The sequence below is a fragment of the Manis javanica genome, chromosome 13 (assembly GCF_040802235.1).
Source record: "Manis javanica isolate MJ-LG chromosome 13, MJ_LKY, whole genome shotgun sequence".
Taxonomy (NCBI): domain Eukaryota; kingdom Metazoa; phylum Chordata; class Mammalia; order Pholidota; family Manidae; genus Manis; species Manis javanica.
The window spans coordinates 90,126,860-90,143,682 of record NC_133168.1 but is presented as its reverse complement, the minus strand read 5'-3'; the positions used below and the strand labels follow the sequence as shown (position 1 = coordinate 90,143,682).

General features: G+C 48.3%; 1 protein-coding gene across 3 annotated transcripts in view; it reads right to left on the bottom strand.

Annotated features, from left to right (window-relative positions):
* Positions 1–16,823, bottom strand: part of NWD1 (NACHT and WD repeat domain containing 1) — a 68,180-nt gene that overhangs the window by 26,612 nt on the left and 24,745 nt on the right. For all 3 annotated transcript variants that reach the window (XM_073220213.1, XM_073220211.1, XM_073220212.1), the window contains exons 8-13: positions 11,534–11,737; positions 10,604–10,763; positions 8,778–8,895; positions 7,746–7,904; positions 4,834–5,031; positions 2,496–2,618 (exon numbers count right to left, since the gene is read on the bottom strand). In XM_073220213.1, the coding sequence (XP_073076314.1) occupies positions 2,496–2,618; positions 4,834–5,031; positions 7,746–7,904; positions 8,778–8,895; positions 10,604–10,763; positions 11,534–11,737 (962 nt within the window). The remainder of the gene's footprint in view (positions 1–2,495; positions 2,619–4,833; positions 5,032–7,745; positions 7,905–8,777; positions 8,896–10,603; positions 10,764–11,533; positions 11,738–16,823) is intronic.

Sequence of the window (16,823 nt, the reverse complement as noted above, 5' to 3'; positions counted from 1 at the left end):
ACTGAAAACTACAAGACACTCTTGAGAGAAATTAAAGAAGATACCAATAAATGGAAACACATCCCATGCTCATGGATAGGAAGAATTAATATTGTCAAATGGCCATCCTGCCTAAAGCAATATACAGATTCAATGCAATCCCTATGAAAATACCATAGCATTCTCCAATGAACTGAGCAAATAGTTCTAAAATTCATATGGAACCACAAAAGACCCCAAATAGCCAAAGCAATCCTGAGAAGGAAGAATAAAGCGGGGTGGATTACATTCCCCAACTTCAGGTTCTACTACAAAGCCACAGTAATCAAGACAATTTGGTACTGGCACAAGAACAGAACCATAGACCAATGGAACAGACTAGAGAACCCAGATATAAACCCAAGTATATATGGTCAATTAATATACAATAAAGGAGCCATGGATATACAATGGGGAAATGACAGCCTCTTCAACAACTGGTGTTGGCAAAACTGGAGAGCTACATGCAAGAGAATGAAGCTGGATTGTCTAACACCATACACAAAAGTAAATTTGAAATGGATCAAAGACCTGAATGTGAGTCACAAAACTGTAAAACTCTTACAATAAAACATAGGCAAAAATCTCTTGAATATAAACATGAGCAACTTTTTTCTGAACACATCTCCTCGGGCAAGGCAAACAAAATAAAAAATGAACAAATGGGACTACATCAAATTAAAAAGCTTCTGTACAGCAAAGGACACCATCAGCAGAACAAAAAGGCATCCTACAGAATGGGAGAATATATTTGTAAACAACTTATCTGATAAGCGGTTAACATCCAAAATATATAAAGAGCTCACATGCCTCAACACCCAAAAAAGCAAATAACCCTATTAAAAAATGGGCAGAGGATATAACAATTCTTCAAAGAAATTCAGATGGCCAACAGGCACATGAAAAGATGCTCCATATCACTAATTATCAGGGAAATGCAAATAAAAACCACAATGATACATCCCCTCACACCAGTTAGGATGGCCAACATCCAAAGACTAGGAACAACAAATGCTGGCCAGGATGTGGAGAAAGGGGAACCTTCCTACACTGCTGGGGGGAATGTAAATTGGTTCAACCATTGTGGAAAGCAGTATGGAGGTTCCTCAAGAAACTGAAAATAGAAATACCATTTGACCCAGGAATTCCACTCCTAGGAGTTTACCCAAAGAAAACAAGATCCCTGATTCAAAAACACATATTAACCCCTATGTTTATTGCAGCACTATTTACAATAGCTGAGATATGGAAGCAACCTAAGTGTCCATCTGTAGACAATGGATAAAGAAGAAGTGATACATACACACAATGGAATATTATTCAGTCATATAGGGAGAGAACAAATCCTACCATTTGCAACAACATGGATGGAGCTAGAGGTTATTATCCTCAGTGCAACAAGCCAGGCAGAGAAAGAAAGTACCGAATGATTTCCCTCATTTGTGGAGTATAACAATAAAACAAACAAAACAGCAGCAGACTCACAGACTCCAGAAGGGACTAGCAGTTACCAAAGGGAAGTGGGGTGGGGAGGGAGGGAGAAGGGGATTAAGGGGCATTATAATTAGCCCTCACAATATAGGTAGGTCACGGGGAAGGCAGTGTGCAGCACAGAGAAGAGAAGTAGTCACTCTATAGCATCTCACTACACTGATGCACAGTGACTGCAATGGGGCATGGGGGGTGGGGACTCAGTAATAAGGAAGGGGTGAATGTAGTAAACACACTGTTTTTCTTTGAAAAACAAAAATAAAAATTGAAAAAAAAATATGTCAGCATAGCCCATGTCTTCATTGTATCCGTTGTATCATGCTATTGTGGGATTTGCTTTGGCCCCCTGGGGGGCCCAGCTTATTTTTTTTTTTACTTTACCCAGGTGCTGCTTTTCCTCCTCCAGCCCTAACCAGTGATTTGCAACCTGGGCGATTGATTTAGCAAGCAAGCCCAGTCATAAACAACATAGTAACAACAGGAAGGATTCTATCTTAAAGATAAGATTGTATTTTAAAACTTAGTTAAAAAGTAAGTTAACATCCTCTTTAACAAACAGACAATAACCCAGCCCACCTTGGGAGCAAAGCAGGCAGTCTTGAGTGATACACGCCCAGACCAGGAAGCTGCTATCCTGGGAGGGAATCAGAGCAGTAAATTTTTTGTAAATAACCAAGAAGACTAATAAGAAACTTAATGTCTCTTCAAAGATAAACATCTTGGGACCACTTAGCAGGTGTGCATCCCTAGCCCTTTGTCTCCCAACTGCCTATAAATCCTCTAGACAACACACTACTGGGAGCTCTGTCCTCTGCTTTCTCTCTAAATAAAAGCCTCTGCCTTGCTCTCTTACCTTGAATGTTTGCGAAGTTCATTCTTTGACTCTGCCAACAAGAGCCCTGGCATTAAAAGGGCTCTGGGAACTGACAGGCTGACATTGGACACTAGGAAGAAGATGACCATAAACCCCACTTCCTGAGCCTTACCTGTGTGGCCAGGTAGGATGTGGATCACCTGCTGCTCTTCCATGTCCCATACGGCCATGGTGCCATCCTGGGTACCAACCACTAGCAGCTTCTCTTCCAGGCTCCATGCCATGGCGGTGATGCCTGCAGCCACACAGAGACAACAGTTATGACATCAGCCCCCATGTCCGAGTGCTCAGCCACAGGGCCCTCTAAAGAGCCCCTGCTTCAGACAAGGAAACTGAGGCATAGATGGGTCCAGTCCCTTGTCCAGAGCCATACACCTGGGAAGTATCAGAGCCAGACTTTTGATGCCAGTGCTATTAGACACCAGATGCAGATCTCAGCTGCAATGTCTGTGTGGCTTTTAGACGCTGAATGAAACCTCGGTTACCGGCGTCTCTCAAGCTCGGCAGTTCTCACACAGGGGCTGTTCTGTGCCCAAGAGCAGAGCAATGTCTGGGACATGTTTGGTTGTCTGGGAATTGGGGAGCTATTGGCACTGGTGGGTGGAAGCCAAGGATGCTGCTGAGGCACAGGACAGGCACAGCACAGTCCCCATGACAGAGAATGATCCGGCCTCAGTGTTCATAGTGCATGGTCGAAAACCCGGCCCAAGCTCACCGAGACTCAGAAAATGGAAGTACGTCGGCCGAGAAGGGAGACCCTACTTTTGGCTTCTCTTACAGTGCAACCTATGTGGAAAAATAAAGGCTGGTGCCCCAGCAAAAAATAATATTTGTCCAGATATCTGGAGAGCAGACTTTCTGAATGCCCTTAGGGAATTCCTTTAATGTGCCTCAGTTTCCCCGTATATGAAATGGTGGGGGAAAGTGTTGAATTCAGAGCCTGTTCAGGTCTGAGAATCCAGGATTTTGTGTCTACCTCATTGGACTAGGGGGTGAAGATTTGGTTTTCTTTTCTTCCTTCCCTCCTTCCCTCCCTTTCTCCCTCTCTCTCTCTCTCTCTCTCTCTCTCTCTCTTTCTCTCTCTCTCTCTCTCTTTCTTTCTTTTTCTGGCCATTAACTGTGTGGCCTCAGAAATGTGACTCAGACTTCTCATTCTAAAAATGAAGGGCCTAAAACCCAGAGCATAGGAACTTTCTCAACCTCAACATGACTCGGGCCCACACAGTGGGCATAGTGGGTCTGAAACACTAAGCCCTTCCCAACCGGACAGACGGCAAAAACAAAAACATGGCTCTGAGCTGCAACGTCCTCTGCCTGCGCCATGGCAGACATCACTAATGAGTCACTGCACCAGCTATGATTTGTGCCCCCCAACAACCACTCTATCATGCTTCCTGTAGTAATAAAACAAGATAAATTTAGGAATAAAAACAGGTTTTCTCTGAGGGCATGCTCACCCTGAGAAAGACCATATTTCCCAGGATCCCTTGCAATTGGAGACAGCCTATTTCTCACCAATGAGACAGGAGCAGAAGTGTAAGTTCTGCTTCTAGACCATGTCCTCTAAGGGAAGGGGCCCACCATCCACTTCCCTTTGCCAGGACCCACTGGCTGGAATGCCATTGTGATGGTAAGAGCTTGAGCAGCCATTTTGGGCCATTAAATGGAAGCCTCGCTTTGAAAATGGCAGAGCAACAAGACTGAAAGTGTCTAGGTCCCCGACATCCAGGAGATGCTGTATCACCTTTATTGTTGTGTGAAAGCCTGGACTGTTACGTGAGAGAAATGAACCCCTATTTTATTTAAGCTACTGTTATTTATGCCTTTGTTAAAGCACTTGAACCTGTATCCTAACAGGGTAGAAGGATGGAAAAAAGGAAAGGTGGATGGATGGATGGATGGATGGATGGATGGACGGACGGACGGACGGACAGACAAATGGATGGATGGACGGAGATGGAAAGACAGGTTGACAGATGAAAGGAAGGCAGGGAAAAAGAAGAACAGATAGAAAGATGGGTGATAAATGCATGGATGATAAGCTAAATCCTCTTGTCCTTCTGACATTATGGTGTCCTAGGGGAACTGACAGGTTCCACCAGCTCTCAGCAGCCAGTCAAGCATCAATCCCCAGCTTCCAGACTCACTAGCATGAGCATGTAAATTGTAGAAATTCTCAGCAAGATGGGCACAAAACTCTTAGCACTGAGACCCCAGAGGCAGTCGGCATCCCCCACACATTTCTGGGCTCATCAGCAGTATTTATACTAGTGACCTACAGTCCCTGGGAGGCAGAGAGGGCTGAGCCAGCAGGGGCAGGCCCTGATGGCACCCTTGGTGCCTCCTGACTGGCAGAGGGAAGCCCCAGAGAGTAGCCCCCAAACACCTGCCACCCACCGCCCACAGGCAAGAGGAGGTGGTAGGGTGTCTGCCATGCTAGGGAGACTCACCCTTGTGACAGCCGGTGAGGGTTGCCCGGAGGGGTCCTCCTGGGGGCTGGAGGAATCCTCCAAGCGGCACCAGCACAGGATATGGGCACACCCGGAACCAGCTCTGGGCCTCTTGGCACAGCTGTCCCACCAGTGCTGGATGTGAGATGGCGAAGAAATGCAGTCTGGCCAGGAGCTCTGTATACAGGATGCTCTTCTCTGCAATAAGGGGATGCAGGTTGAGAGGCAGGGCGCTGCTGCCTGGGTCTAGCATCCCCCTTGTCATCCTTTCCTTCCTCCCTCTCTGTTCCCCAGACACACTAGTCCCTATTTTTTCCACAACTCACTGGCTGGAATGCCGTTGTGATGGCAAGAGCTGAAGCAGCTATTTGGCACAATTAAATGGAAGCCTCATTTTGAAAATGGCAGAGCAACAAGCTTGAAAGCATCTAGGTCCCTGACACCCAAGAGACACTGTATTGCCTTTACATAGGCCTGGACTGTTACGTGAGGGAGAAATAAACCAGGTGGTTTCCAGTCTCCGTGCCCTTGCCCATGCTGTTCCCTCCGCCTGGAACACCTTCTCCACCTCCTCCATGCCCTGCTTGTGCTGACCACGGCCCCATTTTAGCTGCAAGTTCACTTCTGCAAAAAGCATTCTCCAGCCCAAACCTCTCATCCCCACCCCTGCCAAACTCAGGTCACAGCACCGTTGAAATTTAACATTTCTTTGTGTGTTTATTTGGTGGCCCAGCCTCCCCCTCAACCCTAGACCTTGAGTTTCCTGAGAAGAGGGATGATGTCTGTCTTGTTCATTGCCATGTTCTTCATGCCTAGAACATCATAGACACCCAAAAGTATCTGTTCAATAAATACCTCATTAGTTACTGAGTATATTAGTGTCCTCTGGCTGCTGTTAACAAAACAATCTGGGTGCTTAAAACAACAGAACTTTATTCTCTTCCAGTTCTGGAGGCAAGAAGTCTGAAATCAAGGTGTCAACATCGCTGTGCTCTCTCCAGAAGCTCTAAGAGAGGAGCCTTCCTGGCCTCTTCCTGTATCTGGGGGCTCCAAGCATTCCTTGGCTTGCGGCCCTCCTGGAAAATGCAGGATAAACGCTCGCTCTCAAGATCCGTAACTTAATCACATCTAGGGTTTAGAAAGCTAATACGTCTTTGGGGAGCCAGTTATTTCTGCCCTCAACAGAGGTATCATCATTGTTTCCCCATGTTATAAAGGGGAAAGTTTGAGGCACAGAGAGGTTAGGTAACTTGTACAAGGTCGCACAGCTGGTAGGAGGCAGGAATCTCACTCAGGAAGTTTGACTTCCACATGAAATACAGACCAGAAACCCTGAAGGCAGACAGTTCATTTTGTCCCTGTTTGGCTCGCCCTAACTGTGCGGCCTGTGCCCTGTGCCTCGGTTTACTGGAGGGTGAGGTGGGGCAGGGCCAGGGTGAGCGGTGAGTGTCCCACTCTCCACCGGTGCAAAATTTAAAGTGGCACCAACAACTCAACCATCAGGATAGATACTAGTTCAAAGCAATTTTTCAAAAATCAAAATTAGTGCAACTCAAACCCACAATGAACAAAATATTAGCCTTTAAAATAAAAGCACAGTCAGAAAGGGCACCGCGTCTGGTCCTCCTGGAGCTTGAGGCAACAGGAGAAACCAGGAATGCTGACTTGGCGCTGCGGAGAGCGCGTGGCTGCCCAGCTGCGCCCTCTAGTTGTGACCGTCATTCCCACACTTCCTTGTGCTGGTGAGCCACAAGTTGTCAATCAAGGGATGCATGCAAAGAACACGCTTTTAAATCTTCCCTTCAACTGGGTAGTTGTGCCCAAGGCTGTTTTCTTGCCAAGTTGCTCACTGTGAGGTTTCTTACTCCTAGTGGGCATGAATGCACCAGAAAGGTGTAATCGATGGTGGACACCAGCATCCTGCACATGGGTGTGATTGTAGACATGCTCTAGTTCAATCCTTCATTTTGCAGATAATGGAAGCTGAGGCTCAGTGCAGAAAAAGTTGGTCCACGGCTGCTCACATCAACAATACTGACACTATCATGTGACAGTAACAGGACCCTCAGATGCTATCAGAGTGAGGCTCTGCATGAATTGACTCAAATACCCTTTCTAAGTAGAGGGTCGACCAGCATCCCCATTTTGCAGATGGGAAAAATGACAGCTAAAAGCAGGGGTAGTGTGGGGAGGGAAGGGGACTTTCAAGGTCACACTATCAGTAAGTGTGCCAGAGCCCAGATTTGAATCAACACAGGGGGGGTTCAAAACCCACGCTCTTGGCTAGGATCAGTCTATGTGGTAGGAGTGGGAATTTAGCAGAAGCAAGTGAATCAGGCCCCTACCTGCACAGAATGGAGCTCAGGGTCCAGGGGGGCAGACAGATGATGCAAAAGAAAACCAGCAGAAATAATAAAGAGTGAAGACGAGGGAAAGAGCGTAGTGATGGAAAATGGGCAGATGACAGCAAACACTGACTCTAAACCCCGATTAAGCAAAATGCTTTCCCCAGAACATGAATTTCCCTTCTTCTTTGCCATTAGTAGACCTGAGTTATCAAAAAGTGCTCAATTATTATCACAGTATGTTGAATTTCATCAATAAAATGTCTATAGGAGTGTGTTTTCTGTCTTGGTATTAATAGTGGCGTAAATTCCTTGATTTTGCCAGAAATATTTCCTACCTGGCCCTTTCTAGAAAAAGGTGCTGGGCTGGGGCTAGGGCATGAGCACCACTTCAGTAGTCTTCACTCAGAAGTTCTTCCATGTTCAATTCAAAATTCTAGACACTGGAGCTAGGAGACACCCCAGGTGTGGACAGGAAAGGTGTGTGGGTCAATGAAAGTCCGGCTGGAGAGTGGGCTTCTAGAGCTCAGTGCAGAGGGGCGCCCCCCACTAGCCAGCCCAACTCACCCATGCCCCGGAGCTCCACGGCTGGGCGGCACAGCTGCAGGGCTTCCCGGACAAGGCCAACCTCGGGACAGTCCACGTGAGGGGCCCACAGGTCAAAGTCATCCAACAGGCCCTCGATGCCCCCGGAAATGCCCCGGCAGGAAATCCAGTTCATGCTGCCTGTGGGGAGGAGGAGGGTGGGCTATGGGGAGCACACACCTCCCTCCAATCATCCTGAGAGGCAGGTTCTGGTCTCGGCACTGCTGACATTTGGAGCCAGGTCATTCTCTGGGGTGGGGCTGGCCCAGACACTGTAGGATGCTGAGTGTCATCCCTGGGATCCACCCACCAGATACCAGTGGCATCTCCCTAGTCATGAGAATCAAAAACACAGACATTGCCAAGTGTCCCTTCTGGGGCAGGATCACCCTGCTTGGGAATCACAGGGATGAACAGATGGTTAGATAGCCAGATAGACAAATATATAGATGGGTGGATAGACAGACAGAAAGATGGATGAATAGATAGATGATGAATGGGTAGGCATAAAGATGATAGCTATCAATGATAGAGAAAAATAATAGAAAGATTAGATGTATGTAGATAGATGATTAGTATATCAGCAGCTAGCTAGCTAGATGATGGATGGATACATACATACATAGAAAAATATACAAAAATGGTAAATAAACAGAGATGGAAATGATATACAAATAGATGGATAGACGGATGGATAGATCTAACGATAGATGACAGATGATAAATGACAGATAATAGATGACAGATTTTAGATGACAGAGTCTCTCATTCTAAGGCTGAGCTTCTCACTTGCCACATCAACTAGCACTAGATGTCAGTAGCACCCCTCCCCATTGTGACAATCAAGATGTCCCAGACGTTGTGAAGTGTCCCCTGGGTTGGAGGGAGGACAGAATGTCCCCGTGGTGAGAACCTGCCTTAAGAGGAGCCAAGGATTTTGCCCTTTACTCTTCCCAAGCTCCAAAAGGTGGAAGCACAGGGCTCGATCCCCCGTGGGATGGGTGCAGCCCTTACCCAGAACCTCTTGCTTCAGCTCCTCAATGCGGCCCGAGTGGAGCAGGTGATGGGGCAACTCCTTCAGTTTCCTCAGGTTTGCAACAGTGTCTGAGAACCACAGGGGCTGAGGGGCCACCTGCAGAGGAGGAGGGGGCTGGCAGCCAGGCCACTATGACACAAGCTCATTCATTCCCTCCACAGACATGGGCAAGGCTGGGCACCTGGTGAAGCTGGAGAGTTTGGGAATACAGTTCCAGACAGCACACACGCAATGGTTTGGGGCAGAGGGAGGGACTTAAGGCTCAGGGAATCCAAGGGACATTGTTGCTGGACCTCAGAAGATAAGTAGGAGTCTGTCTGGTGAAATGTGTCAGAAAATGACGACATCACAGGGCAAAGGAATGGCCATGCACAGGAGGTGGGAGACAGCAGGGTGAGAGGTTCAGAAGAGCTGAATCATAAAGCAGAGTGGGGGATCATGGCAGAGAATGCAACTGCAGAGGCTGTAGGTAGCAGAGCTCGAAGGCACTGAATACTAGGCTGAGGAGGTCACACTGGAGATAGAGGGCACCCGGGAGCTAGGGAGGTGTTAGAGGGCAGGCATGATCAGATTGCATTGTCAGGGCATTCCCCAGGAGAAAAGACTGTAGCAAAAGGTCCGCAGGCTTGGGCGACCCCGGAGGAGGATAGACACGTCCCGGAGGGAGAGAAAGAGGCTGAGCCTGCAAGGGTTCTGGCCATAGAGGAGAGAGTCTCTGAGTCGCCAATGAGGAGAAAAGGCAGCACCAAAGAGAATCAGGCCTGGCTTTGTCTCTGGCCTCTCCTGTCCAGCAGGGACGATAAAGAAAAAAGGAAAAAAATCAAACTGTTAAAGAAGACTTAACTGCATATTTCCTAGTTGAACTCATTGCGCTACAGTTCACGGAAGATGCCAACATTAGGGGAAACTGAGGGAGGGTCCACAGGCACTCTCTGCCCCCTCCACGTGCAACTCTTCCATAAATCTAAAATGATTTGGAAACTAAAAAATGTTTTCAAGTTCTGTTTTAGAGGGAAGTGGGCGAGGAGAAAAGAATAAGCAATAGAGAAGGGAAGAAATCCCAGAAGGCTTCCTGAAGGAAGAGGCATTTATGCTGAGCTTGAGGTGTTTGAGAGGCAAAACCAAAACAAAACACCAAGGGAATGACATGCAAGCTAAGGACGCCAGGTCTGAGAGCTCCTGGGCAGGCACAGGAGAAGAACAGCTGTAAGGAAATGTGTGGCTAGTGATGGGGGAAGGAGTGTGGGAGAGTCTTCCTGGTAGGAGAGATTGTGGGCAGCCTTTATTTCACTGTTCGATCTTCTCTGTGTTCCAGAACCATCACAGATCACTTTCCATACTAAAAAACAAAGCAAATGTTATTTTTAATATCAGCGATTCATGTGGGGAGCCAAAGACTAGAAAATCCGATCGTGCCAGGGACTTCACAGTGTGTCAAGTGCCCCCCAGAAAGACGGGGAGGAAACTGGTGTGCTCAGGAGGAACTGGACTCAGTGAAATAAAACCATGAGATACCAGGAGTCGGAGGCAGTTCGGATATGCTTCTGAATGCCGTGAACTTCTTCACCTCTGGAATGTCAGGGGGAATCATACCCTCATCTGTTGCTCCCAACCCCCAAATGATGCTTGGTGATGGAGAAGATCCTCACCCCCTCTGTGGGAAGGGAAGGAGGTCAGGAGGGCATCGGGGTGGGAACGAGGGAAGGAAGGAGATGGGTGGTCCTTGCCGGGCAGCCTCAGCCATGTGTGCATAGCAGGGTGGGCACTGCAAAGGGGGAAGCAGGAGTCCCGGATGGCACCTCACCTTACGGTCCAGGTTCAGGGGCTTCCCCACAAGTGGCAGGGTGATGAGTTTCTTGGTGCCCTGGCTCCAGGCCCCCAAGAAGTAGTCGGCCAGGATGCCATGTCTCTTGGCTCTGTTGGGCCCAGACAGGTAGCGCTCTTGGACCACCTCGGCCAGCTGTCTGCAGAGAGGGGACATGTGCTGATGGGGCCTGGGGGACCTGGGAAGTCTGGAGGTGGCCACTGGCCTCCCAGGACGCAGTTCCAAATGCAGCTCCATCCTAACCCATTTTCAGGATGTTCACTGGGTTGGTGGGCCACCTGTTTTGTTACTTAACATTTACCTCTAAATGGGACCATCCTTTTTTTTCCCTTAAGCAAATTTACTTTAAACTGGAAGCTTTGAGCTCCTTGATAAGTTAAATATAAGTCACTGTATAACCCTGCAATTCTGCTCCTGGCTATATCCCCCAAAGAATTGAAAAATAGGTGCCCAAATAAAAACTTAGACATATAGGTTCACAGCAGCACTATTCCCAAGGGCCAAAAGGTAGAAACAACCCACGTGTCCATCAATAGATGAAATGGATAAACCCAATGGAGTCCATCCACGCAGTGGAATATGACTCAGCCATAACGAGGGATGTAGCATGAGCACATGCTACAGTGTGGATGAACCCTGAAACCATCATGACGAGTGAGAGAAGCCAGACACAAAAACCTCACGTCGTGTGACCCCATGTGCATGAAATGTCTAGAACAGGCAAATGCACAGAGACAGCAGATCAGTGGTTGCCAGGGCCTGGGGGAGGGGGACGGAGATTGCTGGGGGATGAGATGTCATTTGGGGGTGATGGGAATGTTTTCAAGCTATTTAGAGGCGAGGGTTGCACAGCATTGTGATGCACTAAATGTGTCTGAATTGTACACTTGACCCCCACAGTGGACCCACCTGTGGGCGATGGCCAGGAGCGTGAAGCCATCCACAGGCCGCCTGGCCAAATAATTACCCAGATCACGACGCAGCCTCACCCACAGCAGGGGCGGGAAACGCAGCAGTTCTTTGCTGGGAGGTGTCCAGTCCCGGTACACGGACTGCAGGACCTCATCATCTAACGACAGGACATCCTTCAGCTCTGCCTCTGAGAGTCCCTGCCTGTGGGGAGGAGGGACAGGACATTGGAGTACACCGGTGGCTCTTGCATTTGGAGGATGCAGATGCTGGGGGAGGGAGAGAGGCATGGCCAGCAGCACTGTGTCTTGCAGATCGCCGAAGCGTTCAAACCCGCAGGTGCCCAGCCTGGTTGATGCTGTACCCATCCTGGAAGATCCTTCCTGATCTTTCCTTCTATGCTCCACACCTGCAGAACTGTGAACCAACCCCTCCCCAACCTTACATAAGACAGCAAGCACAGGCAGGGAGAGAGGAGGTGACTCAGGAAAGTAATTCAGAAGCCCACTGGGCCTACGGCAGCCCACCTCCCGTTTCTAGGCCTGAGCTAGAGAAAGGAAGAGGCTTTACATAGGAAGAGTGGTCAAAGCTGCAGTGCTGGACTGGAACCGGCATTCTAGTACCTATGGGCACCAGACTGGAAAACTGTGGGATGTGCCTGCCAATTTCATTAGAGATGGAGAACCATCGGAATTCATTTCAGAGCAAGGCAGAGGAAGGCTGGCTTCTGCCTGCACCTCACAGGAGGCAGACCCCCATTAGGTTTTCCAACATTCTCTGATGTTGATGGAAGCTTCATTTTGATCAAAACACTCGGCACATTCTTCCTGTATATAGAATACCTGCTCCCCCGGGGTTTTCCGAGGCAATAAGATGGACGCTAACATCGGTCTCTGCGATCCTGTCTATGAGCTCATCTCATCTTTGAGAATCACTTCTATAGTATCACCAGCACCTCATCTACTGGGGTAGCTAGGACGTCTCTACAACCTGCTTTTCTCTTCTTGATATGTTTTTCCAAACCAGAATTCCTGGGGGCCACACACCATCAGGGTCTACTTGATAGAACCAATGTAGGGTCCTGTGTCTCCTCAAAAATTGCTCTCCAGAATAGAATCTTCTTTGCCACTCTTTGACACACCCTTAGTACAAACCAGGCTTGGATCATCTGCTGCTTCAGATTTACTGGCTTGTCTCCCTGATCGAGACGGGAATCCCAGAAGAAATGGATATCCCAAAGCAGCCATAGCCACATAATTCTCTGGCATCACGTCGCTGTAGGGGGCCCTCTGGACGGAGGCCAGGCCAGCCCATTCATTCTCAGAGAAGCAGACAGCCACACCCTGGAGGGTCGCTGACTCATGCATAGAGAACTGGCACATCGGCATAAGCACTATCCACGGAGTGTGGTCTCTGTGCGAGGCATCATGCTAACCCCGAGAGGAAGGGAGCTAGACACCTAGAAAGCTTACCTTCTAGTGCACAGAGCCAGGTAGGAAATAATGAAAAAAAAACAAAAACACAAAGAGGTGGGGTAACAATGGTTAGGAGGAAGATAAACCAAGTCACATGAAAGAGAGCAACAGATGAGGGGCAGGGAGAGAGGTGATTCTTGGAGCAGGCGGGTCTCTCTGAGAAGGTGCCATCGGAGTGGAGAACATGTGGGAAGGAGGGAGCCAGCACAAGGGAATCTGGGCAAGGGTGCTCCAGGCAGGGGAATGGGAAGCAGCCAGAGCCAGTAAGCCTTGGTAAGGAGTTTGGACACTTTTACCAAAGCAATGGAAAGCCACTGGAAGAGTTTAATATTGGCAAGAAACTCAGTCTGATTAATGATTTTAAAATTTCACTCTGGACGGGCGTTCAATCTAAAACTTGTATATGTGTGCTCAGAGAAACATTATTCATAGTAGCTGGAAGGTGGAAGCCACACAAATGTCCATCAATGGACAAACAGGTGAGCAAAATATGGTCACCATGAACTGAACACGTGTGTATATCCCGGGTTCATATGTTGAAGTACCAATTCCCAAGGTGATGGTGTTTGGAGGTGGGGAGGTGATGAGGTCATGAGGGTAGAGCCCCTGTGAATGGGATCAGTGCCTTTATATAAGGGACCCCCGATCCACTCCTAGGAATTTACCCTAAGAATGCAGGAGCCCAGTTTGAAAAAGACATATGCACCCCTATGTTTATCACAGCACTGTTTACAATAGCCAAGAAATGGAAGCAACCTAAGTGCCCATCAATAGATGAATGGATAAAGAAGATGTGGTACATATACACAATGGAAATTATTCAGCCATAAGAAGAAAACAAATCCTACCATTTGCAACAACATGGATGGAGCTAGAGGGTATTATGCTCAGTGAAATAAGCCAGGCGGAGGCGGAGAAAGACAAGCACCAAATAATTTCATTCATCTGTGGAGCCTAAGAACAAAGCAAAAACTGAAGGAACAAAACAGCAGCAGACTCACAGAACCCAAGAATGGACTGACAGTTGCCAAAGGGAAAGGGACCCGGGAGAGTGGGTGGGAAGGGAAGGAGAAGGGGAATAAGGGGCATTACAATTAGCACACATAACGTGTGGGCAGGGGAAGGCAGTATAGCACAGAGAAGACAAGTAGTGGCTCTATAGCATCTTACTACACTGATGGACAGTGACTATAATGGGGTATGTGGTGGGGACTTTATAATGGGGGAATCGAGTAACCACAATGTTGCTCATGTGACTGCATATTAATGATACCAAAATAAAAAATGAAAAATAAATAAATAAATGTTTTTAAAAAGGGACCCCCGAGGGCTCCCTTGAGGACAAGAAGCTGGCCATGTGAGGACAAGAAGACCATTATGAACCAGAAAATGGCTCCATCAGACACCCAATCTGCTGGTGTCTTAACCTTGAACTTCCCAGCATCCAGAACTATGAGAAATAAGTTGTTTATAAGCTACCCAGTCTGTGGTATTTTTGTTATGGCAGCCCAGATGGGCTAAGACAGTGGTCCATGGAAACAATAGGGTATTATTTGGTCATAAAAAGGAACAAAGTACTGACATGTACTACAAAATGGATGACCCTTGAAAACATGCTAAGTGAAAGATATCAGTCACAAAAGACCGCATGTTCTATGACTCCATTTATATGAAATATCCAGAACAGACAAATTCGTAGAGATAGAAGGTAAATTAATGGCTGCCAGGAGCTTGGGGAGGGGGGTTGGAGGGTGAATGCTAATGGGTGCAGTGAGTATATTCAGGGGGGATGAGAATGCTTTGGAGCTGGACAGAGGTGATGACTGCACAACACTATTAATGTACTAAATGCCATTGAATTGTATCCTTTAAATTTTAGGTTTTACATTAAGTGAAGGTTAGTGCAATTAAATAATCTCACTCCTGCTAAATGCCATGAGGAATCCTAAATTGGCTGTATGACCAGAAAAATTCATGGGAAAAAAACTGGTGAAATCCAAGCAAAGTCTAGAGTTGAGTTCATAGTCAGGCACCAAGGTTAATGGCCCCGTCTTGACAGCAGTGTTCTGGTTATGCCAGGTGTCGCATTAGGAAAAGCAAGGAGAATGGTCTACGGGAACTTCCCGTAGGACCTCTGCGTCTCTTCTGTAAATTTAAAATCATTCAAAAATTAAAAGTTTATCTTTTAAAAAAGTCTCGTTCTTGCCTCTCTGGGGAAGGGGCTTGTGGGAGATTAAAGGGACATGCAGAAAAGTGAAGGGCAAGGCAATCGTGTGGGTGGGAAAGGCGGTGGCGAACGTGGGGACAGTAGCAATGGAAAGAATGGCTGGTTGAGGATGTCTTGAAGGCAGAGCCAAGAGGACTTGCTGGTTCTGGAAGGAGGAGGGGGAAGGAGAGGGGACAGAAACAGCTCCTGGTTACACAGACGGTGATCCCATTCCTAAATGGGGAGTCCTGGATGGGAGCAGGTTTGGGGGCAAGATACTTGGGCAGACACAGCCGTGAGCTACCACCATGATTCGGCACACAAGCCCTTTCCCCACAGCCCCCAGCACCCACCGCCCTGCTTTCTGTCTCTGCGGATTTGCCTGTTCTGGATGTTTCATATACATAGGAGCCCACAGCATCGTACTGCCTGTGCTCGCTGCTGACCACTGCCGATCTAGGGGGAATGCCCCCTCTGCCCCTGGTCCATCTAGGCGTCATCAACAAGAACTTACAGTAAGGAGCAGGAGACCCAAAAGGGGCAGAAGAGCAGATGACGACCTGTGAACAATCACTGGGCAGGGCCATTTTCCCATGCTGCCAAAGCCTGCTTATTGCAATCCAGGCCAGCCCCTGGAGGCAGAGGGTTCCTCTAGCCTGTGATGCTCTCAGCTCTGTGACTTGGACCAGACGTGGATCCACGTACACCAACTGATTCCTGTGTCCCTGGATTTTGGAATCAGGACTCAAGAACGAGCGAGTGAGATGGCAGATCCCCGAAATGGGAGCCCATGGTGCCGACGGAAGCTTGTAGCCAGTTAACCTTCGGGAGGGGAGAGAGAGAGAGCCTAGAACAGAAACCAATGTGCAAAGAGGACCCAGCAGGAGAGGGGATGAGAGACCACCCTCATTCCCCAGGCTTCTCAGTTCCCATGGCAACCCTGCCTCCTCCATGTAGGCGTCATCTCGTTGGCCTGGTGGCCCTTTATTCTAGAACATTCCAATGTCTGTCTTTGTACTCTTGTAGAATCCAGGTCAGAGTCCCCAGTCTTGGGGCACCAGTTGCAAAATGTGGGGTACAAAATGTGGGGGGTGCCCCCTGGTGTCAGCAATGGGTTGGCGCAGGATTCCCCAACCTCTTCCCATGGCCTTGGCATAAAGCCCACATTTCTTGTGCACCAGCATGAGTGAGATTCTGCTCCTGGCAAACAAACAAAAAGTCCCCCACACTGGACTGATTGCTGCCACCTTGCCTGATTTGTGGTGAAAGACAAAGAGCAAAAGAACAGACTGCCTTCCAAACTGAGACGGCAAAACTGCATTATTCTGCATCTCTGATGGGCTTGGGTGTTTTCAGATGGTCATTTTCATGAAGGCAAAGCCTTGTCTCCCGGGCGTCTGCTAGTTGGCCTCCCGCGCAGCCTCCCAGGGGAGGGAGTTGGGCTGCTGGGTGCATGTGATGAACAGACTCCTCTCCTGCTCATTACTTCTGACTGACTATCCATACCCAGCGTCTCTGAGCAAATCATTCCTGACCGTCAGGACCCAGGTTTCTTGGAGTCCACACACCTGAGGCTTTCTCTGAGCAACCTCATGGAAGCCTGCATTCC